Genomic DNA, 23,570 nt, shown 5'->3' with positions numbered 1-23,570 from the left:
CCTAGGCTCCAGGTAGCCCTGCTAGCCAGACTACACTGTCATTCTCTTTGCTCCACAGGTGCAAGCCACATTCCAGTTCTGGTTCCCCAACTCCCTGCTGTCTGTTTCCACAGAACAGTGCAGAGAGCATGCACTACAATCCAATTCATTCCTCATTGTGGGAAAAGTTTTAAAGCAAGAAGCAGCTGTAGGCAGGTCCCAGCAAGGCAAAGAGATTGAAAACAAAGTATCAGGCACCTGGCTTCAACATAATGTCAAATTTCGGTGGCAAAAATGTTCAATTCCATGGCCAGACAATCCACAGGACTCTGTGTGTGTCTACACTGGAATTCAACACCTGGTGACGTTTGGGCTTGGAGCATCCCAGGCCTGAACGTCTGCTCCACAATCAAACAGCCCCGTGAGCCTGAGTCGGCTAACACAGGCCAGCTGCAAGTGTTGAATTTCAGTGTAGATGTACCCTGAGCTGAATGGAGCAGTTTACTCCTTTTGAAGATTTATTTCAGGTTCTTTGTATATTCAGCAAGACAACATTGGCTTACACTTTTGCAGCCGTTAGGGCTAGAAATACATTAAAAAGCTGAGATTCTGGAGTACAGTTTTTCAGAAGTGGGATCACAAGGTCCTGGATCTAGATGACAGAATTGTGCAACAGCTTAAAGGAGAAAGAGATCAGAAATATAAAGCAACTTTGAAAGGTTACAAATCTCCACAGTAGATGAAGCAGCACAAAAACCCAGTAACTTCCATCATGTTATACTGTTGCTTTCAGTTCATGTCCTGCCGTTGTCAAAGAATGTGCACACATGTAACACAGGGCAGAATTTAGCCCAGTGATCAAAATAATTTTAACTAGATTTTAAAGATGCATGAGTCTGAACAGAATCCAGCTCAATCTGCTAGCAAGAATAAAACGTAGTTAAAAACTTACTCTTACTGCTTTAAATAAGCAAATATGATTTTGACTGAACATGTGGAACAGATGCATTAAGTGAGAAGACCCTATTTTTGCATAAAACTGTATTTTAAATTGAAAATTGTGCATATGCAGTGATCCACTTTCCTAAACAAAGTACTGTCATTTTCTTTTATTTTTTTTTTAAATTGTTACGGCAAAGTTATAATAAAACATTAACATACTACATCATAAATTAGTTATTACTTAGGATCAGGTTAATATTCAAAGCACCTAGCAGAAGATTCTGGCTTGCTGGCTGGGGACCCTTCCTCTCCTGAGTACACTAAAAAGGTGACTAAATTTCTGAATACCTATCCTCTGTTTGGTGCTTCTCATGTTTACGTACTTGGTGTGAAAGCTTTTCCATTACAAAGACAGTCTATATTTTACTATACCACAAATCCATAGGTGAAGTCACATTTTTCCAGTATTATGCAATACAAAATCTTGCTGCTAACAATAAAAAAAAATTAATTTGTCAGTTTGTTTAAAGTTAAGATCCTTTACTGGACCATTTTGTAAGCAGTTCAGGGGATCTCTAGGAAGCTGGCATTTTCTTATAAAATGAATCTCTAATCATTTCCTCCCAAAACCATCTTATACCTCAATACAACTACCACGTGCAAGTATGCTCCCTTTTCTGTGCATCCCCTCCAACAGAGTATGTTCTGAATAGCAAAAATATGATGGGAGTCTGGAGTCAATGCCATCTATACAATAATTTATAAACATTTTCTTTGTGAGCTACACAAATTGAAGATGTATATCCCCTTTCCCATGCAGAGACCCACTCGATCTAGATCAATTTCTTTGTCCAAATCCCTCTCCCATCTTTTCATCTCGGTTGTTTTCCTAGCAATATCTTTTTCAATCAAAACTGTAGTTATCTTATAAATTAAACCTTTTGTTCCAGCTTGCTCCCAAATCAACTCCTCCAGTGTGGTTAAAACTCTCAATAGTGTGACACATTGCCTTCATATTGGTGCACATAACAAAATTCATGTGGTGGGGGTGGGGCCGAGGGGTTTGGAGTGTGGGAGGGGGCTTGGGGCTGTGGGTTGGGGTGTGGTGAGGGCTCTGGGTGGGGGTGCAGGCTCTGGGGTGGGGCCAGGGATGAGGGGTTTGAGGTGCAGGCTGCCCTGGGGCTGCAGTGGGGGGAGAGGACTCCCCCCAGCCCTTTCTTGCCGCAGCAGCTCCAGGCTGTGGGAGGGGCTCCTCTCCTCTGGCCACAGCAAGTCCGGGGCAGGTCCCTGTTGGGGCTGGCGGGGAGGGGCACCACTCCCTGCTGCGGCAGGTCTGAGGGAATTTAGGTTGTCTTGTATCCAGATTAACAACATAATGCAAGTTGATAACTTAATTGGTTGTTAATATAGTAAATCACAGTGTTTTAAAATCATGTGCTTCAAAGAGCCATAGGAGACAGTTTGAGTGTCACTGCGCTGTAGTCTTGACACTTCAGGAATGCTTGGTTCTGTGAGCAGCAAGCTCGATACACAATTCCTATAAATAATGGGGATTGTCCAACAGGTACATATGGCTGTAGTTGAACTCCTGTGAAGTCTAAAGCAGCTGTCAAGATTGGACTATCCAAATTTCGTAAACGCTTTGTCTAGTGTGAGCACTAAGTCAAATGTTTGTATGCTAGCCTTAGTAAATAGACTTGTGGGGTTTTAGTATTGTTTGAAGAAAATATTTAAACAGTAATGCTTAAGCAGCACTTTTAAAATATGCAGTCCATGTTAAGTAACTGGTTCCTGTTCTTTGTAGGCTTCCTTAGCATTGTAATTTCTAGGCATGGGTATCTAGTTGATGCATACTTGAAAAATAAAAAAAGCTGTTTCTTTATGCAGCTGGAGTTCTTTGAAGGTCATATCCCCATAGGGACACACCTAACTTCCTTACTTCTTAGGCCTGGATATGACACATTTACTCATTCCAGCTGAGAAAGAAGATATTTAAAGATACTAAATGACACAATTAAGTGTCCTTAACACTTTGATTCCAGGAAATGATGGAAACTTTAGACTCTTTAGTTAACTCTTAGTTTCATGCACCTGAGGACTTGAGCTTAATGAATTCATACTCCAAGTAGAGGTGCAAATAGTAATTTCTCACTATTCTGTTTTGTTTTGCAAATGTTAACTGTCTGAAAATATTATCTGTTTTTCTCTTGCATTGCTCAGGTGGTTTTGTGCCTGGGGAGGCAGTCAGGAGAATAAGCTATTATGCTTGTAAATTTTCAGTTATGTAACCAAGAAACCAAAGTCTCAGCATAATTATATAATTAAGAAACTAAGCTGTAAGCTAATTAAGCAACAGAAAAATTACCAAGACTTCATTTTAAGAAAATGTATTTATGTAAATAAACTGCTTAACACTGTAAATCCAGCAAAACTGGGACAGCTAGTTTTAATAAGCGTGACTCCCTTTCCATGCCTCTTGAGTGTGGTGGGAAAGCAGATAAATGGAAACCAATGAAGATCTGTGTGAAGGAAAATCAGAGGTTAGTCTCAGTAAAATTTAGGAGTTTAATTTTGTTGTTGTTGTTGTCTTTACTGTTCCCACTCTGGAAAAGTAGCAGATGAGCTCAGAATCCTCTAAAAAGTAATGCCATTTGGACTAGTACCTTGCAAGATCGCCCTTAAAGTTCATTTCAGCACTTCAGGTTGCAGGATTGTAAACCCATTTGGTTTGGCTAAGACCCCTCATTTCTTTACCAAGTGTCTGACAGTGATGGCTGCTTGTTTCAGGAGTCATGTTGTCCATGTCTGCCCTTTCTAGGTGGCTGATTATTGGGTAAGTTTACACAGCCCACAGAAGTGAGCCTCCCAGGCTGGGTTGATAGACTTGGGCTGGCACGGCTTGCACTAGTGCTCTAAAAATAGCTTTTATGTAGACAGTGCTTTGAAGTTGCAGGTTGGGGTGGAGCTCAGGCTCTGAAGCCCACCCCCATTCCCTAAGCTTCCCATTAAGGCTGGTCTTCACAAGGGAACTATTGTTCTCTGTATATAACTTGCTTCCTTTTCATGAATCTGAACTTGGGACTTTCCTGGTTGATACTGTGATCATGTTCACTCTCAATCACTTTTCATTGAAGTGATACTCAGTTCTGCAACAGCAGCATGTGCTTCCCTCCTACAATGAGGGCTTTAATAGACCTTCAAAGTCAGAGGCTATGGTAATGTTGAAAATATGAACCAGTGCAGCGATACATGCCAGACTATCTGAATAGTTCTAAGAGATGTGACCTGCCCTGTTTCATCTCAAACAAGGTCATATAGACTTAGTGGTTGCTGAATTTGGCATTTTTCCAAGATAACTTGGAAGTTAGCCTTTTTTGTCATACACCGTCCTCTTCCCTTATGAGAAGAGAAGAGGGAACATCCTGTGCTCTGACAATCCCCCTGCCACAAAGCTCCTGAGTTTGGCCAGACCAGAGGACTGGGTTTAAGGCCTCTTACATCTGTCTCCATTAGTCCCTTTTTCACACATCTTGGAATGCTTGCTTTTGCTTTATATGTTACAATCTGAACTAGTTCTTGCTGCTGCTGCAACTATCCTTCCATGCAAAAATCTCTGTCTGTATTTACCCAAAATACATATTTCTTAGTGATCTGGTCCACATCTGTTTTCTGTGGTACTGTCTATTTTAGGGACTTAAAATTACTAACTTTCCCATTGAGGTCATAGGACAGTTTTCTCTGTACTACCTCTGCATGAGTGTTGCATTGAGAAGGAAAGTGACATCCAGCTGCTAATGAAAAATCCTCAGTGTTCTGTTAAAAATACAACAAAATAATAATGTGCCCACAGTCGACCTCAGGAAGAATTACACCTCCAAAGAAGAGATTCTCTGAATTTCTATTTCAAACAGTTCATCAGTCTTTTCTAAAACTCACAATTTACTTGGAGAATCCAAGCTGCAGACAACATAGTGAATTACAAAAGATTGCGTTATCATCTAAGTAAAACAAAACAAAAAAATCACAAAGCCTCCAAGTTGGCTGCCACTGGGAACAAATCCAGTGGGGGAATCAGTCTCTGTTCAAAGATTGTCCAAGTAGATCAGGCTCTTGTTTGTCCTGTTTTGATCAACCTGGTCTGACTGCAGCAGAAGATTGGGGGCCCTTTTCTTGAGGCCAGAGTCTGTCATGCCTAAAATGTCTCCATCTCTGAAATATGTAAAATTGCCACATGGAACTCCTGTTTACGCTTTTAGTCAGAACTACTCTCTCAATTAAGAGGCAAAGTCAGATGTTTGTTTAAAAATTGAAGGACTACTCTTTGAAATTTATTGTTCAACCATCTGGAGCAGGCTATAACTTCTAATTAATTCTTACTAGGGTCTCTACCAATCTCAAAACAGTAACTCCCAACAGAGCTATCTGAATACATTTTCTCTATAGATAGTCGTCCTTTTCCAGTTTGTGTCTTTTGACATTTCAGATAATAGAAAGGAATCAAAGGTGTTTGGGGCTCAGATTCCTCTATCTAGCCTTGTAAGAGTTGTTTGGATCTGAGAGAGTGAGTGCATGGTCCAACAGCTGCAACTTTTTAGATGGTTCCAGGTCTTGAGTTGCTGGGGCAAGTTCTCCCCAAAGAATCCATCTTTAGAGGGAGATCTAGCTACATGCGATTGTGGGGCTGTTTGGATGCTCAGGAAACTTTTTGAAGCAGTGTAAATTTGAGAGTAAAGTTGTTGAAGTATTCTGAACACAAGGCAAAACCCATGTCAGATGACCCAAAATGGTTCAATTTCCTTTGAACTACAGTTTTGGATAAGTAGTATAATATTAATATGATTCTAATATCTTAATATTAAAAATCTAGTTGAATACATACTGGAAACTTGTTCTGATTTTAATTTTTTAATTTTATTCTTATAACAGGTTATCAGAGGATTGCTCAAATTTTGGCCAAAAACTTGCAGTCAGAAAGAGGTTGGTCTTGTTATGTTTTAATGAATTATTCTCTTGTAACTGATTTAAAAAAAAAAATGCTGCAGGCTCAGAGGTGTTTTGCAGCTGTGGTGCTGTCTGTAGGATCTCGCAGGGTTTTTTGTGGTTCTTGATGATTTCTTAGGGCACTGAAGTCCTCTGTACAAATTGTGCAAACTTACGACTTTATTTTAAATCTGACAGCACTGCTAATAGTAAATGCTCGTATATGTTCGTCACTAAAGATTCCTAGGATAATGTATTATCGTTGAGAGGAATGTTCTAGTTAAGTCCTGTTCTTTGGTAGGCATTAGTATAATTTTTCGAAAGAAACATTTAAAGCTTTTTTTAAAAAGCATTTTAGTAGTTACAGTGAGTGCAGTCCATCGCCAGTGAGTGCTGACTTTGAACACTATGAAAGTTTGACCAGGTCTTTGTCACTGGCTAAAGCATTAAATAAAACGTTCATTACTTTATTACAAAAAATATTATACACTGTAATTTCATGTGTAGGTACAATATATCTCATTCTTAAAATGTACTTTTAAAATTGTCTTGTGAAATCTGTTTTTCTGATTGGCTTTGTCCCGTGTCATTAAAATTAAGATAGTTGGGAGCTTGGTGGCTTCAGTTGTCAAAGAAACCTTCTAATTCTATATGAAAGCAGTGTCCTTTAAGATTCTTGTATGCGTCAGTTTTCCTGAATTTTCTGTGTTACCTACATACTGTTATACTCCTCGCATTTTAAAACTGAAATGAAGCATTTGTAAAAAGAATCCAGAGTGGAGAAGAATGAGTCTCTGCAGCCAAAGCTGAAGAAATAATTTTTTTCTGGTTTTCTTCAAAGCATCATTTAAAATCAAATGACTTTTTAAAAACTTTAAAAGCAACCATGAAGAAGAGGCAGTAAAAGATGATGGTTATATTCTGGTAACTGAAACCAATAAGTAAGTCCTCTTACAAAATTAAGAAGAAAAATAGTAAATTACAATAAGGAAACTTGCACATGTTTCTTGGAGCATACTTGTCGGTGTGTACCCTATTTTACTGATTATTCAGTTGGTATCATCAGTCTAGCTATGTGATAGATATAAACTTTCTATATACCTTCTCAATGGCGCGCGCGTGTGTGTGTGTATGTGTATAATAAAAACTTTTCTTTTTAAAACAGGTGATGTTTTTAGGTGAAATTGAAGAAATCTTAGATGTAATAGAACCAACCCAGTTCAAAAAAATAGAAGAACCTCTATTTAAGCAGATATCCAAGTGTGTGTCAAGTTCCCATTTTCAGGTATTAAATAGCATTTTCAATAGTGTTGCACATTTGACTTCTACATTAATTAGTACTATCATGTTTTGTGGTTCTGATTCTGAAATGTGTATTTCAGGTTGCGGAAAGGGCTTTGTATTTCTGGAATAATGAGTACATTCTTAGTCTGATTGAGGAGAACATTGACAAAATTCTACCAATTATGTTTGGTAGTTTATACAAGATCTCCAAAGAACACTGGAATCCGTATGTATTGCTTATTCTGGTGGTGGTGTTTTTTTTAAAGTATTATCAGTAATAAATTGTATTAACCTACGTTCCTGTCTTAGACTGTGATCATGCAGACACTTATGCAGATGCTTAACTTGATACAGGTGAATAATCCCATTGATTTCAAAATGAGATGAAGTGCTAAGAGAATGGTCTTTATATTAATAAGCATACTTTGAGGTAGAATGTCTAGAGGAATTTATGTTCTCCCAGGCACCACTTACCACAGATACAAATAATTACTTTAGCCGAAGTGAGTAAGATGTTTTCTAATTACTTGAATTAAGGTATTGGATTTCATTCACGTCTACATCTTTCATTGGTTTGTACCCTTATGGTGAAAAGTTGGAATTTAATGAAAAAATGTCCAAGGAAATTAGATGGTGGTGTGCTTGTTACACAGGTTTGACTTTGTGTATCATTTGTAAATGACAAATAGTAACTGACATTAGGAAACTTCTGATACACCCTGATGCATCAAAATCCAAGGAACGGACCATGAGCCACAGTATTCTTGCAACATCTACATCAGTAAGTTTATTGTTGTCCAGGGTAATGAAGGAAAATTTTAAACTCTAAGGGGGGGGCGTTATTTTTTGGCATGTAAAATGGTGCCCACCATCTGGTTATACAAAAATATGAGAAGAGAAGTGACTGTTGAATGCTGTCATTTATAATTCCTAAATGTTAAACAATGACGCCTAGTGTGAAGTTTCACTTAAAAAGTAAAATCACTATTGCACCTAAGTATTAAGATACCAAAGTGTTTCTTTTTCAGTTAGTGAAAGGTTTTGGAGTGGAAGAATGAGAAGATTACATGTTAGATGACTTAGAAATAACAGATTTGGAGCTATTCAGTATTCTGCCATCTTTAAATGATACCCTTACCCTCAGTGTTGACTAGTAAAACCTTATTTTAATCATAGCATAAGCAACTGACACCAAATAAACACAGGAAGCTGCTCAGAGGGTTGGTTGTATATATCTTTATTCTGTTGGCCACTATAGAATTGTACAATTGTGGGAGAATGAGCTGAATTCTGTTCTGGCTCCTGCTTAATCAACAGAACTGTTAAATAAGTTCTAAATGCTGAAACTTTATTCCTAGAGATGCAAGAGTTACAAAGAACTCACTTGAAAAGTTATAGCTGTAGTTTGATTTAATATGAAAAGCAGAATTACTAAATCTGAGCTAATGGATTGAACCAGTCATGCTTCAAGGAGAATGTGTCTTCACCTACAAATATTCAAGCAGATAGTAAAAACTGGTGCTACCCAACATACTCTGGTATTAAAGAGAAACAAAAGTATATCTAGTTCTAATAGTGTGTGAGTTGGAGGATCCATTTTACTCAAAGCTGATAGATCCCTTTTCTAACATGGAGGTGAAATTACTTTTATAGAAAAAACTAATTTACTTTTGGGGCCTCTGCATTGGTATGTGAAGGGTGCAGTGTAATAGGAGTTGATGAACGTGTAAGATTAGTTCACGCACATAGTACAAAGTCTGTGCGGACAGACCTGTTAAATCATCACAAATGACCAGTATAAACTTTGAACCAGATTATATGGGCTGTTAAGTCCAATATTTGAGTTTATGAAATGGATCTTTCCACATTTATTAAGACGGTATATCTAGCTGCAAACGCATAATCTGTGAGACTGAACTATCAATGTTAAACAAAAGACTATTTCTGTGTCCTTTGTGTTTCTTGGGACCTCATCAAAATTCAGACCTGAAGTGAATCCCCCTTTTCATCAGTCACAGGAGAAGTCACTCTTTTGCCCCAATTCTTCTCATGAGATAAGTTATTCCATAAACTAGATGAGTCAAATAACTGAAGTATACTTACAGGACTAGTAAATTCAGAAAGGTTTCATTTATTCTGTTTCCATCCAGATAATAGATATAAAGGAAAAACTTTCCCTGATACAGATGTTTCAGAATTACATACTTCAAAATGATTTTTTCCCCTAACCGAAAATAAAAGCTTACTCAGCTTTAATGTGATCTTGAAGGAGAGAGTTTATGCTCCGAGGAAACTTGTGTGGGGATGCAGTCAGTAAACCTACTAAGTATTTGAATTGGACTTTAAAGTATCTGCTGGTGCTGTGGTTTGGGACATGTTTCCATCCTAGTACTTTGGGAGGGTCAGGGGTAAGCAAGCAAAGTATGGTGAATTTTGGCTTCCTGTTTGTTTAGTATGATAGACTTGCTGTTTGCACTTCTTAACAGTGAATTATAACTGGACATAGTGTGGTGAAGACAGAAAACCTGTCATACCTTTTTATTTCCTTTGAAACTTATGTGTAAATATTTGAAATTATTTAACAGTATATACAGTGTCATAAGTGTATATATGGCACTCTAAGCTCTTCAGGGCTGGGACTATTATTTGGCTGTAGTTTAAATTGAGATGTAACTTGACAAAGGAAGATGAACTTTAGTGGAGAAAGTGAGAAGGGGAGGGTAAGGGTTATAACAACTAGATCACCCTGCTGCTTGAGTTAGTAATATATGCATCTTGGACGTTTCATAAATTAAAGTATATCCAGTTCTACCCTGAAAATGTTCCAGTATTTCCTTTGAAGGATTATTAGTTAACTTTCAAGTGTAGTACCTAATTTAAACTTTCCGGAGGGGAATTAACGGAGATGGGTCTTAATATAGCTGAATAGCATCTTTCTCCCTGGTATTGGTAGAAGAGCATAATCGTAAACTGGATTATTGATAGACATACAAGAAAATAAATGAGCAGCCTAGACATCTCTCTGAGTTCTGCTTTTACATTTTTACCTACAAAATCAGACATGAAGCCGGTGTCTTGGTGCCATGATTATACATTAGAACAATTTTCTAACAGGGAGAGTGGCACAGATCACCCCAAAATAACTTCCCCTCTCCATGAAGCATTTTCTGTAGTGTAATCAGCAGCTGTGTCAAACTCTTTCCCTTACTTGAGGCTCATTAGTCTATAGTTTGAGGATTTTATCTTTGCCACCTTTCTCTTTATGGACATTAGTATTATATCACCCATTTTACTTTTTAATGTAATTTATTCTATTAAAACACTGTGACAGTTACCTTAATCAGATTCCAGCCTTTTGCAGCTTTGGAGGATAACATTTAAAAAATCATTTACTATGGCTGGTTTATGTGAAGCCTTCCAGTTTTAATTTTTTATAAACCAAGGCAATGAGCCAAATGTACTATATGCATGTTTAATAAATCCTCACGTTCATGCATACAGGAGACTAGAGTAAACATCTGCATTTAAAATTTAGTTACAATACTGTCTAAATGCAGTAGGGCTGGAACAGAAAGAGGAAGTCAGACACTTAAAACAGATACTAGTAAACAAATCTTATATCCAATAATTTACAGTGCCTTCCTTTTGCTTTAGAACCATTGTAGCACTGGTGTATAATGTGCTGAAAACATTGATGGAAATGAATGGCAAGCTATTTGATGAACTTACAAGCTCATACAAAGCAGAAAGACAAAGGTAATCATTTTATTAGTTTGTGTTTCTGAAATGCATCACCTGAAAAAAAAAAAAGTATGCACTGAATTTATTAATGTGAATAAAATTGCAGTATTAATAGTGAAATTAATTGCTCAGAGAAGACTGACAAACTGTATCAGTCAACTAGCAAAAGGATGATATAATCTCTCAAAGACAGATGTCACATTCTGCCACTGAGAATCAATAAGTTGAACTTTGATATTTGGCATGGGGAAAATCCTGACTCCTTTATAGGAGTAAAAGAATTGTAAAAAAAAAATTACAAGAGGAATTTATAATAATCAAGAATAACATATACTGTTTCCTCAAAGTAATTATAATGCACATTGCATGTGGAACTTAGCCATGTCTAATCCTTTTACTTTTTCTGTAGAGAAAAAAAGAAGGAATTGGAACGTGAAGAGTTGTGGAGAAAGTTAGATGAGCTAAAGCTAAAGAAGACTCTGGTTGAAAAGCAAAACAGTGCTCAGAACGTGCTAAACGCACACAACAATACAAGTGCCAAATAAAGAAATGATGACCTCTGCTTCATAGACATACTTTTGTACACATTTTTGAAATATGTAAAAATTGCAAAGCAAACTTCATCAGTATAGTAGAAATGGCCAACTTTTTTTCTGGCAAAATGTAAATGGAAGAAAAAAATCTATGAATTTAAATACAATAGTTGAATGATATATCATTACCACATCTTGTAAATTTGTCTAATCATTGATATGTCACTTCTGAAGTTTCACAAAGATTAATTTTATCCATAATATGAGTGAGAATTATGGGAGTGGTGAGAATTATGACTTGAATTTTCTTTTTGATTGTGTTGCACATAGGTGGTGTAGTCTATGTAAATTTTCCCCTTGTTTTATACATGCTTTTTACATTGCTGCAAACCTTGGTTGAGATTCTAGAAAAGGCTCCTAGTTCTGCTGTATTTTCTCAAATAAAACTAAGGTACATTACTTTTTACTTGTAACTTGATGGGATACTCTGTGTCCCTTATTATTACAGATCTCAAAGATATTGTATAGAATTCCACTGAGTGAAGATGCCTATGCAGTGGGTTTAAATTTTTAATTATGAAAAGCACAAGTTAGAAATAAGATGAAGTATGAAAACATAAAATAAAACTCTAGTTTGAACAGATTACTGTATATCTTGTGTTTGACCTTCCACTTTGATGAATGCCTTGCTGTTCACGTGCCCCCTCCATGCTTCTCTCTGCTGGGTCTGTTTAAGTTTTTCTCATCCTATAGCTGAGGATGGAGCTTCCCTTAGAGCCCATCAATGAAGCTCTTATGTCAGCCCAAGGAATCTCTGTGGAACAATGCAGTTCTCTCCTTCAGGGGCTGATGGAGCTGTTTCTGCAGCACTTTCAGCTTCTGCTGGCCTGGGGAGTGAGATGAAATCTGGCATTCCAAACAGGGTTTCTCTATGGAAGTGCAGAGCACTAACCACAAATGCCTTGTTTTATTTAGTGAAAATGCAGTATGCTTCTTAAATATGGAGAAAGCTGACTATAGAAGTCTTGTTTTGTTTTACTTAATCAAGTCTTGCTTACATCTTTTATCGGACGTACCATTCCAATCTCTTAAATTGCAGTTATGTGAAAACTGTTGTTTTGTAATAAAATCTTCACTAGGGGATTGAGCAGCATACAATAAAGTCTTTATGTTTGTATTTAATGCTGTATATCGCCTTCTTTTTGTCTATCCATGATGACCAGAAGGCTTATGTTAAGTGAGTTATGCAGGAATGTGTGCAATATTCAGCCTGAATGAATAGCCATAAGGGCTTGTCTACAGTAGCACTGTACAGCGCTGCAACTTTCTTGCTCAGGGATGTGAAAACACCCAACACCTCCACCCCCCCGCCCGAGCACTGCAGTGTGCCAATGTAGACAGTGCACCAGCACTGGGAGCTATGCCCCTCGTGGAGGTGGGTTTTTTACAGCGCTGGGAGAACTCTCTCCCAGTGCTGCTGCAGTGCTTTAACGTTACCAGTGAAGATGTGCCGTAAGCTAGCTAAACTCCAGATCCGGAGTAGAATTAAAGCTTGTTGACCAATGGTGTATTTCTACAGATCATTTGTGTCCAGGCCCTGCAGTTGATCAAGTATTGAATGTTCAATGCCCTGTTCTTAACTGTTGAACTACCTCACCAGTAGGTGATATATTCCTAAAAGCATTGGTCTCATTTGTGTATCTGCTTAGGTGCGAGAACTGCTCGACATCTAGAGAAGGTAACTACTTGTTTTCCTTGATTAGTTCTAAAGAGATTTTTTTGCTGCTTGTAAGTTCCAGTTTGAAGAAAAAAGCGAAAGGTGCACACAGGCTTCAGTAGGCAAGTCTGTACAATATTTGAATTAGGTGTGCTGCTTTTCTGTAGAGAAACTTACTCCTTTCTTTGTCTTGGATTGTTCTATTTCAGAAAGGAAATGGGACTGTGCAGCAGCTTCAAGAGATCTAAAACTGACTGACATGACCCTGATCTCTAATTGCATGGGGAAGGACTCAGTGGGATGCAGGATCTACCAAAGAATGTTTTCCTTGAACAGCCTGGTCCTGGATAAGTGCTTGTGCACTGTCTGGGCTCCCTTAGAATGACTGCTGATTTGGTGGACTTGAAGTTCAAAAATGTGTGAGTAGTGTTTTTCTTGAGAACCATGACTACACTGAGGCAAAGCATAGCAGCTCTCCCAGCACTGTAAAAAACAAACAAACAAACAAAAAAAAAACCACCACACAAAAAAAACCCACCTCCATGAGGGGAGTAGCTACCAGCTCTGGTGCACTGTCCACACTGCCACTTTACAGTGCTGAAACTTGCAGCGCTTAGGGGTATGTTTTTTCACACCCCTGAGCGAGACAGTTGCAGCCCAGACAAGGCCTTAGTCTCTTTAGCAGTATACACCACAGCAAATCTTAAAATGGACAACACGTTTACAAAGCAAATGCTCTGTATTGATTCAAAGAAAAGTAACAGTAGACTTGCAAAAACAGGAGACAGAAATATGCTGTAGTTGCTCAGATGTGTCTATGGAAGACAAACTGACCTTCAAGAAACTTAAGTACATGTTTTCTTTTATAGAAAGTTTATATTTAGAGCAAATATCATGCCTAATTTCTTTCATGATGTATTGGAGAGTCTTTTAGTCATCTGAAGGGGGGAATGGAATTGGTTTCAAGTATAAGATTTTTAACCTTTTTTTTATGCTCCTACTACCTAAACAGGGACAATTTCATACCAGCATTGGTTCCTTTTTCATTGCAGTTGATTTTGTACCACTCAGTGTTTTGCAGCTAAATGTTACATTTTTGAGACCTCATAGAAGAAATTCTTGGTTGAGATACTTCAAGACTCCAGAAACCACAATCAACCAAGGTAGTTAAAACCATAAGAATGTTAACAAAAGATAGCTCATTTGGCAAACTAGGCTAAGGTAGAAGACATGCATCCCCAATGTTTCAACAAATTAATGCTAACAGCTATACACTGTGTTAGTGGAATTTGGAGGGAGGTCTTGAAATCAGCATCAGAGCAAGGAGGAGCTCTACTTACCTGTGCATCTCCCATGCATTAGAAAGGGCTTATTATTAAATACAGAAGTAATGAGGGAGTTTTTCTCCAAAACTGCTTCCTTTTTAAGAAAAGGCTACTCAAGTGTTTGTCTAGATGTCATCCCCAGAGATTCTTTTGTTGGTTCACTTCCATTTCACAACAATCGAACTGCCTGAATATTTAAATTTCAGATTTTGCTGTAGTACAGCTCCAGAGTAGAAAAAAAGCTGGTTTCTATCCCTATGCAATTGTTCCAAAAGAAATGAGATGAAATCTTGACAAAACTGACTTCACGATTTCCAGCTTAAATGCTTATACTAACCAGCTGGATCACTTGGTACTGATAATCAGAGCCCTGGATGGAAATAAAATTTGTATCTGTATCCCACCCACAAACATGGTCTGTGGCTATGCAGGGCTCTAGGTATAAAATTTGGATCCCCATCCATCTGCAATTCACAAACATGGTCTACTGGTATCTATACCTTTGCAGGGCTCTATTGATGATCTCCTTCCTCCCTTATAGTTAAAGAAAAAGTAGTGTTACAATTGCAAATCTGTTCCTGCTGCTTAGAAGGTACCTCAGAACTGTTAGTCACAGGGAATTGGCTTGGTTTTGCCCAAGACTCCTAGAAGGCAGAACAAACTGGAATTGCACAAGGCACAAGTGGGAGCTGAATTCAGTCCTAGCAAGAAAAGCTTTGTACCTTTTTAGAGTGAAGAACCAGCATTTGATATTCTTTCTGACTTGGAGTCAGCTACATGTTTTGGTTTTATGAAAATTCTTTTATACCCCCCCCTCAAAAATGTGTACTAGGAGAAAGAGGAATTGGGTTTTATCAAGAAAAATAAAATGTGTATACATAAGGTCAGGTTAGACTTAAGCAGTATAATAAGCTGTGATTTTTTTTTAAGCTCTAAGCACAACAGAAAAACTATACCTCTCAAAACATGGACTAAGGATTTTACTGTCCTACACTATTATAGGCTCACTTTCCTTTTCTCCTTCCTAAATTATTATCCCCAGCAATTAGGTTCAGTAACTCATCAGCTTGAGTTCTACAAACCTTTTGGGCTGTGCCCAACCTTCTTCTGGAGAGAACTCCACAGTCTTGCTTGTGTTAGGTACTAGAATGGTCAAAACTTAATTTTATCATCAAATTCTGCTCTCATTGACTTCAACAAAAGTTGTACATAAGTTTTGAGAATCTGGTTTATGGAAGAATCATTCTATAGGTGAAGTATTAAGGCAAGAAGCTTTGTTTAAGAAGTAGTAACTGGCAGTGATCCATGACACATTCCACATTAGTAGCTTTAATACACAGTCAGTGCATTTTAACCAAATGTGAAATGTTTGATAAAAATCCCAGGTATTCTATGTAATAAGTTGGAGGTTTAAGATATTAAACCTTTTGACCTATTTTTACATTGATCTCACAAGTGCTTTGCTCTTTACTGTTCATAGATAGTAACTATGCCTGTGAAGATCAGACTGAGGATGACATTTTACTGATTCAGGGCACTCTTATGGGAACTGGGGCAGTCCATTTAGCTCATGGAGAAAAGCTTAAAAACGGTCTAGACGTAAACTAAATACAAACATGTCTGTATTCTGCTCTAAAATGCTGACATTTTTGAACCTTACTTTATGAATTCCATTCCACCCCCAATACATTGAAACAAGCTTGGTAAAGAAGTTCATAACTTACATTTTTAAAAAGATGCGTTTAAGAGGTTAACTCTGTAGAACAAGCCTACTAAAGTTCATTTATGCTGTCACTTCAGCAGAGGTAAGTAGTTCTCCTTAAATGCACAACTCTTTTTAGTTTATGTAACTGCTGCATTGTTGGTTGAAATTTTATCCAGTGTACTAAAAATGTTTTAAAGGTGGTTTAGTCCTCAGCTTATGTGGTTCATTGCTTGACTTCTCCTTTTCAGGTGTCTCTTGCGGATTTTGATCATCCACTTAACACTTAATTTGGCAAAGTCTGCTGCTTTAAACAGAGCCAAGAAAATACCACACAGTAGAGCAATCATGTTCCAAGGATTGGCAGTGACAATCTGCAAAAGAGTTGAGACAAAGTCATAGTTTCTCTTATAGATTCATAAATACTAAGGTCAGAAGGGACCATTATGATCATCTAGTCCGACCTCCTGCACAACACAGGCCACAGAATCTCACCCACCCACTCCTGCGAAAAACCCCTCACCTATGTCTGAGCTATTGAAATCCTCAAATCGTGGTTTAAAGACTTCAAGGAGCAGAGAATTCTCCAGCAAGTGACCCGTTCCCTATGCTACAGAGGAAGGTGAAAAACTTCCAGGGCCTCTTCCAATCTGCCCTGGAGGAAAATTCTTTCCTGACCCCAAATATGGTGATCAGCTAAACCCTGAGCATATGGGAAAGATTCACCAGCCAGATATCCAGGAAAGAATTTTCTGTAGTAACTCAGATCCCACCCCATCTAACATCCCATCACAGGCAATTGGGCCTATTTACCATGAATATTTAAAGATCAATTAATTACCAAAATCATGTTATCCCATCCTACCATCTCCTCCATAATCTTAAAGCCAGACAGGTCTTTTGCTGCCACTGCTTCCCTTGGAAGGCTATTCCAAAAAAGTTCACTCGTCTGATGGTTAGAAACCTTTGTTTAATTTCACATCTAAACTTCCCAATGACCAGTTTATATCCATTTGTTCTTTTATCACTTGTACTCAACTTACATTACAGCTATTAAATTCCATTTCAAATTGTAATTGTGTTTTGCCTTATACAGTATTAGCTCCTAGTCTCCTAAAAGCATTTTCCTGATTTGGTGTTTTATCCTTTAGCCAGGAAGAAAACACGGATCTCAGGAGAGATCTATTCTCAAACAAAACTTTAGACTTGCTTCCCATATGCTCTAGATAATTTTAACTAAGTTTTGTCTTAAGCTGTGTGCAGGTGCACAGCCATAGTAGGAAGTACTGTAATTATTATGCAAATTACAAGGTCAAAGAGAGGCAGAAGATGGTCTTGACCTCAGCAACATTTAGATTAGTTTGAGAACTCTGGAATGATTGGGTTGAAATTCTCAAAGTGACATCAGCCTTCCTCCAACTTAGTTTTAAATTAAGTCATGCAAGAGGCTGAGGAGTGACTAGAATTTACTTACATCTTGAACTTTCTGTATAAAAGGATCTTTCCATTCAAATACCACAAAAAACAACTGGTCACTTGCCGGCTTATGCCTCTGGTCAATGTAGTTAACCACACTAGTCTGGGGGGGGGGAAAAAAAAGGCAGTTAACTTTCTCTTCCATCAAAAGTCCAACCTGCGATTACACTAAATGAGGAGTGAGGGAAGAGTTGATTTTTAAATGGGGCTTTTAAATGACTTGAACCGATATTGGTCTGGTTTAACTGTTAGCTGTAGGAACCTTACCTTTCTACTCATACAATCCCTGTTTCAAGCTTAACCTAATATACCTCCTCTTTTCTACTTTAAAAAAAGTGGCTACTTAATCTTTGAGTGTCCAAGTACCACAATAAGAAAGGCTAAGTTTGTTCCAAAAGGGTCAAGAAACACTATCATTAAATGCAACCATACTTTACCAGTAGTCATTTTCAAACCTAAAGGCAAACCTCACTTATCTGCATGTCCTGATTCCCCCAAACTGTGTGCAATTTTGGTCTACCTGAAGGAATAGATCTATATTGGGTAGTTTGAAAAAGTGGGATGTAAAGTTACTAGGAATGAATATTGAGGTAGAATTGACTACACCATTGTAGGGGGAAGAACCATGCTTATTCAAGTGCCCAATGCCAGGCCAAAAAAAGCTCTATTAGAATTTTGTCACTTCCCAATGTGGACAAGGTGACCTATTTTGCCTCAACCAAATAGTGACTGATGGGAACATGGCAACCGGTCTGTTACAACCTGCAAGCTTCTGTTGACATAACATGTAGAATATGCAATACTGAACAGAATAGCTGCTCTGGCCTGCTGAAAGTGAGGAACTAGTCTCATCTTCTTTAGGTTGTCTCTCTTTTTCCTTTTCCTTGACTTAGATTTCTACTGTACTACTCCTTTCCTGTCGTACAAATTTCTTGACTGACAGTAGTGGAGTTGGAAGTACACTTCTGTAATTGGACAGGAGATTGTAGTGGACTGGAATGAGTAGTTCTCATTAGCCTGTAGCAAAAATGTGTGGTCAACCCCCATACAGTTTAAACATCTATTTTTTATAACCTGTAAACCCAGACTATACACTCGGTAGTTTTTAGTAAGGCACAGACTATGCTTATTTGTCACAGCCTTGATGTATTTCTGAAGAAAAAATTAAAATACATAAGCTATTTTATTAAATACCTTGGCTGCTAGTAACTTTGAATTTTAATAATGGAAAATTCTTTGAATTTGGCTCTAGTATATTTTTCAAATTTCTAATACAAGCTACTGTACTGACCGCAAAAAAATTAACCCTAATAATGTATATTATGTACAAACTTGTCTGTCATGCATTAGTATTTTATGCACATGTCAAGACTTTAGCCTAAACTGGAGGCTTGGAGATGGGACAAGTGCTTTCTATTTGTTACTTCAGACACAATGTACAACTCTGATATTTAACTCTGTTAGCTCTCAAGTTTGTTTTTCCATATGCTAAGCTCAGCTCACAAAATAAGTACAAATTACAATTAGTACAGGGGCTAGAGTTCCGCTAACACAGGTGGTCAGAGACTATATGACATCTTTGGACAGAGGGATTCTTACTCTCACAGACACACAGGTTTTTCTGTTGGAGATTTCATTGCTAATTGGTGCATTTCATAGGCTCAAGTGTCTCAAAGAAGGACTTCAAAAAATAAAACTTGTTAAGTGCTAACACTATGCAGATGAGACATCTCTCTATATCCCTCACCATATCTGACTATACTGCTGCCACCCCATGCTTGGATCAGATTCATTGATGGATTGAGAACATCTGGTTGAACCTGAGCAAGACAGAAGCTGAGCTACTGGGCAGAGGAAAGTTCTTGGAGGAGTTTGCAGCTTCCTTTGATTGAAGGTACATGCCCACAATTAGTCAATTTAGGCTGTAGCATCAGTAAAGAGCACTCAGACTAAAGTCTCTCAGTGCAGCATCCACAAGTAATGTTTTATACCCTCTGCAGTTGGTTAAGAGACTCCACCCCATTCTGGCAGCTGACCTAGCCTTAGTTATACACTCCTTCATGGACTACCTCTTATCTAGACTACAGCAATGCGATATACCTGGGCGTGAAGACATCAGCCCTTAAGAAACTCCAACTAGAACAGAAAGCAGCCCATCTCACAACATGACTACCATGAGCACATCAGACCTGTCCTTCGTTCCTTATGCTACCTTCCCATATAATACTGAATCAAGGTCTCAGCCTGTGGCCTGGCCCAAGGATCTCTAAAACTTTGCCTTAAAGCTCCACCATGCCAATTGTGGTCAGCAACTCTGCTGCTCAGGCACAATGACATTTTTGAACACCAAGGTAAATCTTACCTGTGCAAGAGACAGAACTTTCTCAGAGGCCAGTCTGAAACTGGAATTAACTCCTCCATCACAAACCTCACCTTCCAAGCACTCCTTGCCTTCTTTGACACCATAGCAGCATGTATATAAAAATAACATTACCAAACTGAATTGCTGCATTCTCCACTGCATGGGCAGTACAAGGCACACGGGACAGAAGTAGTCACATCTCAATGCATTATTAGACACTCATACTACAGTAATGAGGGCAGTATAAGCAGCTATACAGAAGAATATATAATTGTAATAGCAGCCCTCGAAATAGTGGGCATAAATCTCCTTATTTAGACGACAGTTTAATAAAAAGCTCATTCCAGGAGTCAGTGGAAACCACCTCAAGAGTTTTCTATCCCTCTGAGGAACATGGGTTCAAAATGGAAAAGAATTCCTTGATCCCAGCTCAGAGCATGGTCACGAAAGGTCACAAGTTGACTCCACCTCCAAAAGGCTTTCTTGTTCTCTTGCAGAAATTCAAGATGCTGCAAGACCAGATTCTGGAGGTTTACTAGGCAAAAAGCTTCATGGCAGATCTCCTTGATTTAAATCAAACCACCCCTGCGTTCAGGTACTATTGTTAGTAAGAGAACAAACAGCCAGAAGGACCCTCAAAGCAAGGGCAAATACCATTACTGGATGAATAGATCACACTATTTCTCTAGAATCTCAGTATAAATTGTAGCAAGGTCTAATTTGCACCCATCTAGTGTTTTACATCTCAATAAGGAGAGGAAGAGTCTTGTTTCTCATTATCTCATAGCCAGATTCTTAAGAAAAATAAACTTCACTCATCCTCCAGTGTAAGGATCTCTCTCTCGGAAGCTCAGTTTAGTCATTAACACCCACACCATCTATCCTTATGAACCCATGATTTGCTTCTACATAGTTCATTCCTTTCTAAAATGGCTTTTCTGGTTAACTGAGTTTTATCCCATTTATGGGGATATTGCTCAATTTTTTTTTTAAACTGTTACTATATTCTGACTGTATCACTTCAGAATTCCTCTCCTGTAGGGTATTCCTGGGGAGCCCCTCCTGACATCACTGATTTGCAGTTGCCCCCATGCTGCTTCTGCTAAGGGAGCTAAGTGTGAGAACTGGAAGACGCCCTTAAAAGAGCAAAACAGCATGTTACAATGAACATTTCTCTTTCCAAGTGTGCAACAGGTTAACAAACACATGCTTTTCTAAAAACAGATGGATAATCTTCTCCTGCTCTTAGCAAAGAAACATTTCGCCTGCTAGTCACAGCTGTCCTTCTCCAAATCAATAGTTTCCTACAAGGCAGTTGCAGTTCTATTGATTTTGCAGATGCCTCCTTCCAAACAACACGGAGTGAGACAAGTTAGGGCTTGCCTACATTTAAAACACTCCAGCAGCACAGCCAGCGCTGCTGTAGCACTTCAGCCTTGGAACTATCTACACAGATGGGAGGGGTTCTCTCATGGTTTAGATAATCCACCTCCCTGAGAGGCGGTAACTACATCAGCAGAACAATCCTCCATGGACCTAGCACTGTCTCCAGGGGACTTAGATCAGCTTAACAATGCTGCTCCAGGGTGTGAGTTTTTCACACCCCTGAGGGATATAGTTAAATCAACCTAATTATCTAGTGTTATCTATCTATAACTATCTAATTATCTTATCTCTTTATTATAACTCAGCCCCTTCAGTGTCTTTCTGCTGGGAGAAATTCAGGGTAAAACCATTCCATAGGCAGAGATGAAAATAACTACATCAGTAGTCATCTTCCACCATTGAACAGGTGTTCTCTTCCAAGTTTTCTGAACTGCACTGTCTATTCTACTTCTAAATGACCCAAGCTTCCTTAATTTCCTTTGTCTACTCTACAGTTTATTTGATGATCTTTTTAAGAACTGTTTCTTAAAATTCAGCCTCAATTTTCCTTTCCTGTTACTCTGACTTCCATCCCTAGGACAAACCTAGACAATGCCTCTCAATATTGAAAATATTTGTAGGTGCTCGTCGTATCATAGGCTCCTTTTGAAAGTCCCAGCCTTAAACTAAAGTTTGTTAATATTTTCAAATAAGTCAATTGCTCCAGCTCCTTACTCTGATATTCTAGGTCTAGTCTCACCAGTGTAACAAACAAGGACAATCAGCTTTCTGGCTTCTCTGTCCAGTCAGGTTTTTCCAGGCCACATCAGTAAAGCCATAAGGGCAATATAAACTCTTTGCTGTGTTATGTTTTTATGAAATGTGGGAAAGCGACTTTGAAACTGCTTGCTGGTGAGCTGGAATAAGGGAACAATGAAAACATGAAAGTCAGTCGTATTTGCCACTATGCATCACAGCAAGCTTCTTCAAAGCCATGCTGCCTTTTGCTCTGAGGAGAAGCTCTATTAGACAAGGTTACTATTGCAGCACTGTATGTATTGAATGTTTCTCGCAGCAACTACAGAATGACAATCAGCTAAGGTCTGCCACATTCAGAAAACCCTTACAGAGCACTATTTACCTCCTGTTTGAACTCCACAGTCTCACTCCCATCTTCTTTTGTTTTTACCAAGGACATTTTGATCCAGGTTCGAAAACCACCAGAGAACTTCCAGCTGGAGTATGAGCTTTCGCAATCTTTCATGAATTCTCCTTTATCTGGACTAGAGGGTGGGGGGAAAAGAGATAGTGTTACTTCTCTGAAATAATTTGGACCAAAATATTTTACTACTTCAGGATGCTCAAATTGCAAAACTGAAGGCCTTTTAAAATGCCGCAGAGTTACTTTTAACTAGGATTTGCTTGTTTGGGCTCCAGATACAGAACTCCTAAAACATAACTTGTGCTAAGATTTTAATTTTTGTCTTATTATACACCTGTTTTGATCCAGTCTGCAATGTATTTTCCCCTCACAAACAGCCCTGTGAGGTAGGGAAGTGCTGTTATCCCAAATTTACAGACTGGGAACTGAAGCACAGATTACATGATGTCCCAAAGTCACAGAAGAAATTCTGGATGAAGCTAGGACTCGAAGCCAAGTCCCAGCTATGGCCCTAACCACTAGACCAGCCTTCCTCTCTGATTAACATTGCTTGTCAATCCTTCTTGGTAAAATACCTCCAGGATGCTCAGCAATCAAGTCTCCACTCAATTATTAATCTATATTACTGCAGCCCCCAGAGACCTCAGTCAGAATCCGAGTCCCCCTACTCAGGCCTGGTCTACACTAGGGGGTGTGGGGGGAGCGAGCTAAGTTGGTCTAAGTTACGCAATATCAGCTATGAAAATAGCGCAGCTGAAGTCGACGTACTTAGAGCTACTTACCACTGAGTCTTCACTGTGGTAGGTCGACTGCTGACGCTCCCCCGTCAACTCTGCCTACGCTTCTCGCTCCAGTGGAGTACCGGAGTCGACGGGAGAGCACGCGGCGGTCGATTTATCGCATCTTCACTAGACGCAATAAATCAAACCCTGATGGATCGATCGCTCCAGAGGTAAGTGTAGACATGCCCTCAGGCTAGGTTCTGTATGTGCAAAGTGGAGG

The 23,570-nt window shown here is 38.6% G+C and overlaps 2 protein-coding genes across 10 annotated transcripts in view; one reads left to right on the top strand and one right to left on the bottom strand.

The window, feature by feature from the left end:
* The window catches only part of PPP2R5A (protein phosphatase 2 regulatory subunit B'alpha), a 96,476-nt gene extending 83,835 nt beyond the window's left edge, over window positions 1-12,641 (top strand). For both annotated transcript variants that reach the window (XM_073338975.1, XM_073338974.1), the window contains 5 exons: window positions 5,848-5,898; window positions 7,067-7,186; window positions 7,284-7,411; window positions 10,840-10,941; window positions 11,336-12,641. In XM_073338975.1, coding sequence (XP_073195076.1) covers window positions 5,848-5,898; window positions 7,067-7,186; window positions 7,284-7,411; window positions 10,840-10,941; window positions 11,336-11,471 — 537 coding nt within the window. In that variant the 3' untranslated portion in view covers window positions 11,472-12,641. The remainder of the gene's footprint in view (window positions 1-5,847; window positions 5,899-7,066; window positions 7,187-7,283; window positions 7,412-10,839; window positions 10,942-11,335) is intronic.
* PACC1 (proton activated chloride channel 1) overlaps window positions 3,368-23,570 on the bottom strand; it is a 49,729-nt gene continuing 29,526 nt past the window's right edge. For 4 of the 8 annotated variants that reach the window (XM_073338982.1, XM_073338988.1, XM_073338984.1 and 1 more), the window contains exons 6-8: window positions 22,548-22,689; window positions 17,678-17,782; window positions 8,407-16,577 (exon numbers count right to left, since the gene is read on the bottom strand). In XM_073338982.1, the coding sequence (XP_073195083.1) occupies window positions 16,416-16,577; window positions 17,678-17,782; window positions 22,548-22,689 (409 nt within the window). In that variant the 3' untranslated portion in view covers window positions 8,407-16,415. Of the gene's footprint in view, window positions 3,441-8,406; window positions 16,578-17,673; window positions 17,783-20,041; window positions 20,134-22,547; window positions 22,690-23,570 lie in introns of those variants that run through there. The other 4 variants (XR_012158246.1, XM_073338985.1, XM_073338986.1 and 1 more) reach the window with 4 other exon arrangements.

The sequence above is a fragment of the Lepidochelys kempii genome, chromosome 3 (assembly GCF_965140265.1).
Source record: "Lepidochelys kempii isolate rLepKem1 chromosome 3, rLepKem1.hap2, whole genome shotgun sequence".
NCBI lineage: Eukaryota > Metazoa > Chordata > Testudines > Cheloniidae > Lepidochelys > Lepidochelys kempii.
Note: the sequence above shows the minus strand (reverse complement) of the source record. Positions and strands in the feature narration are given on the sequence as shown.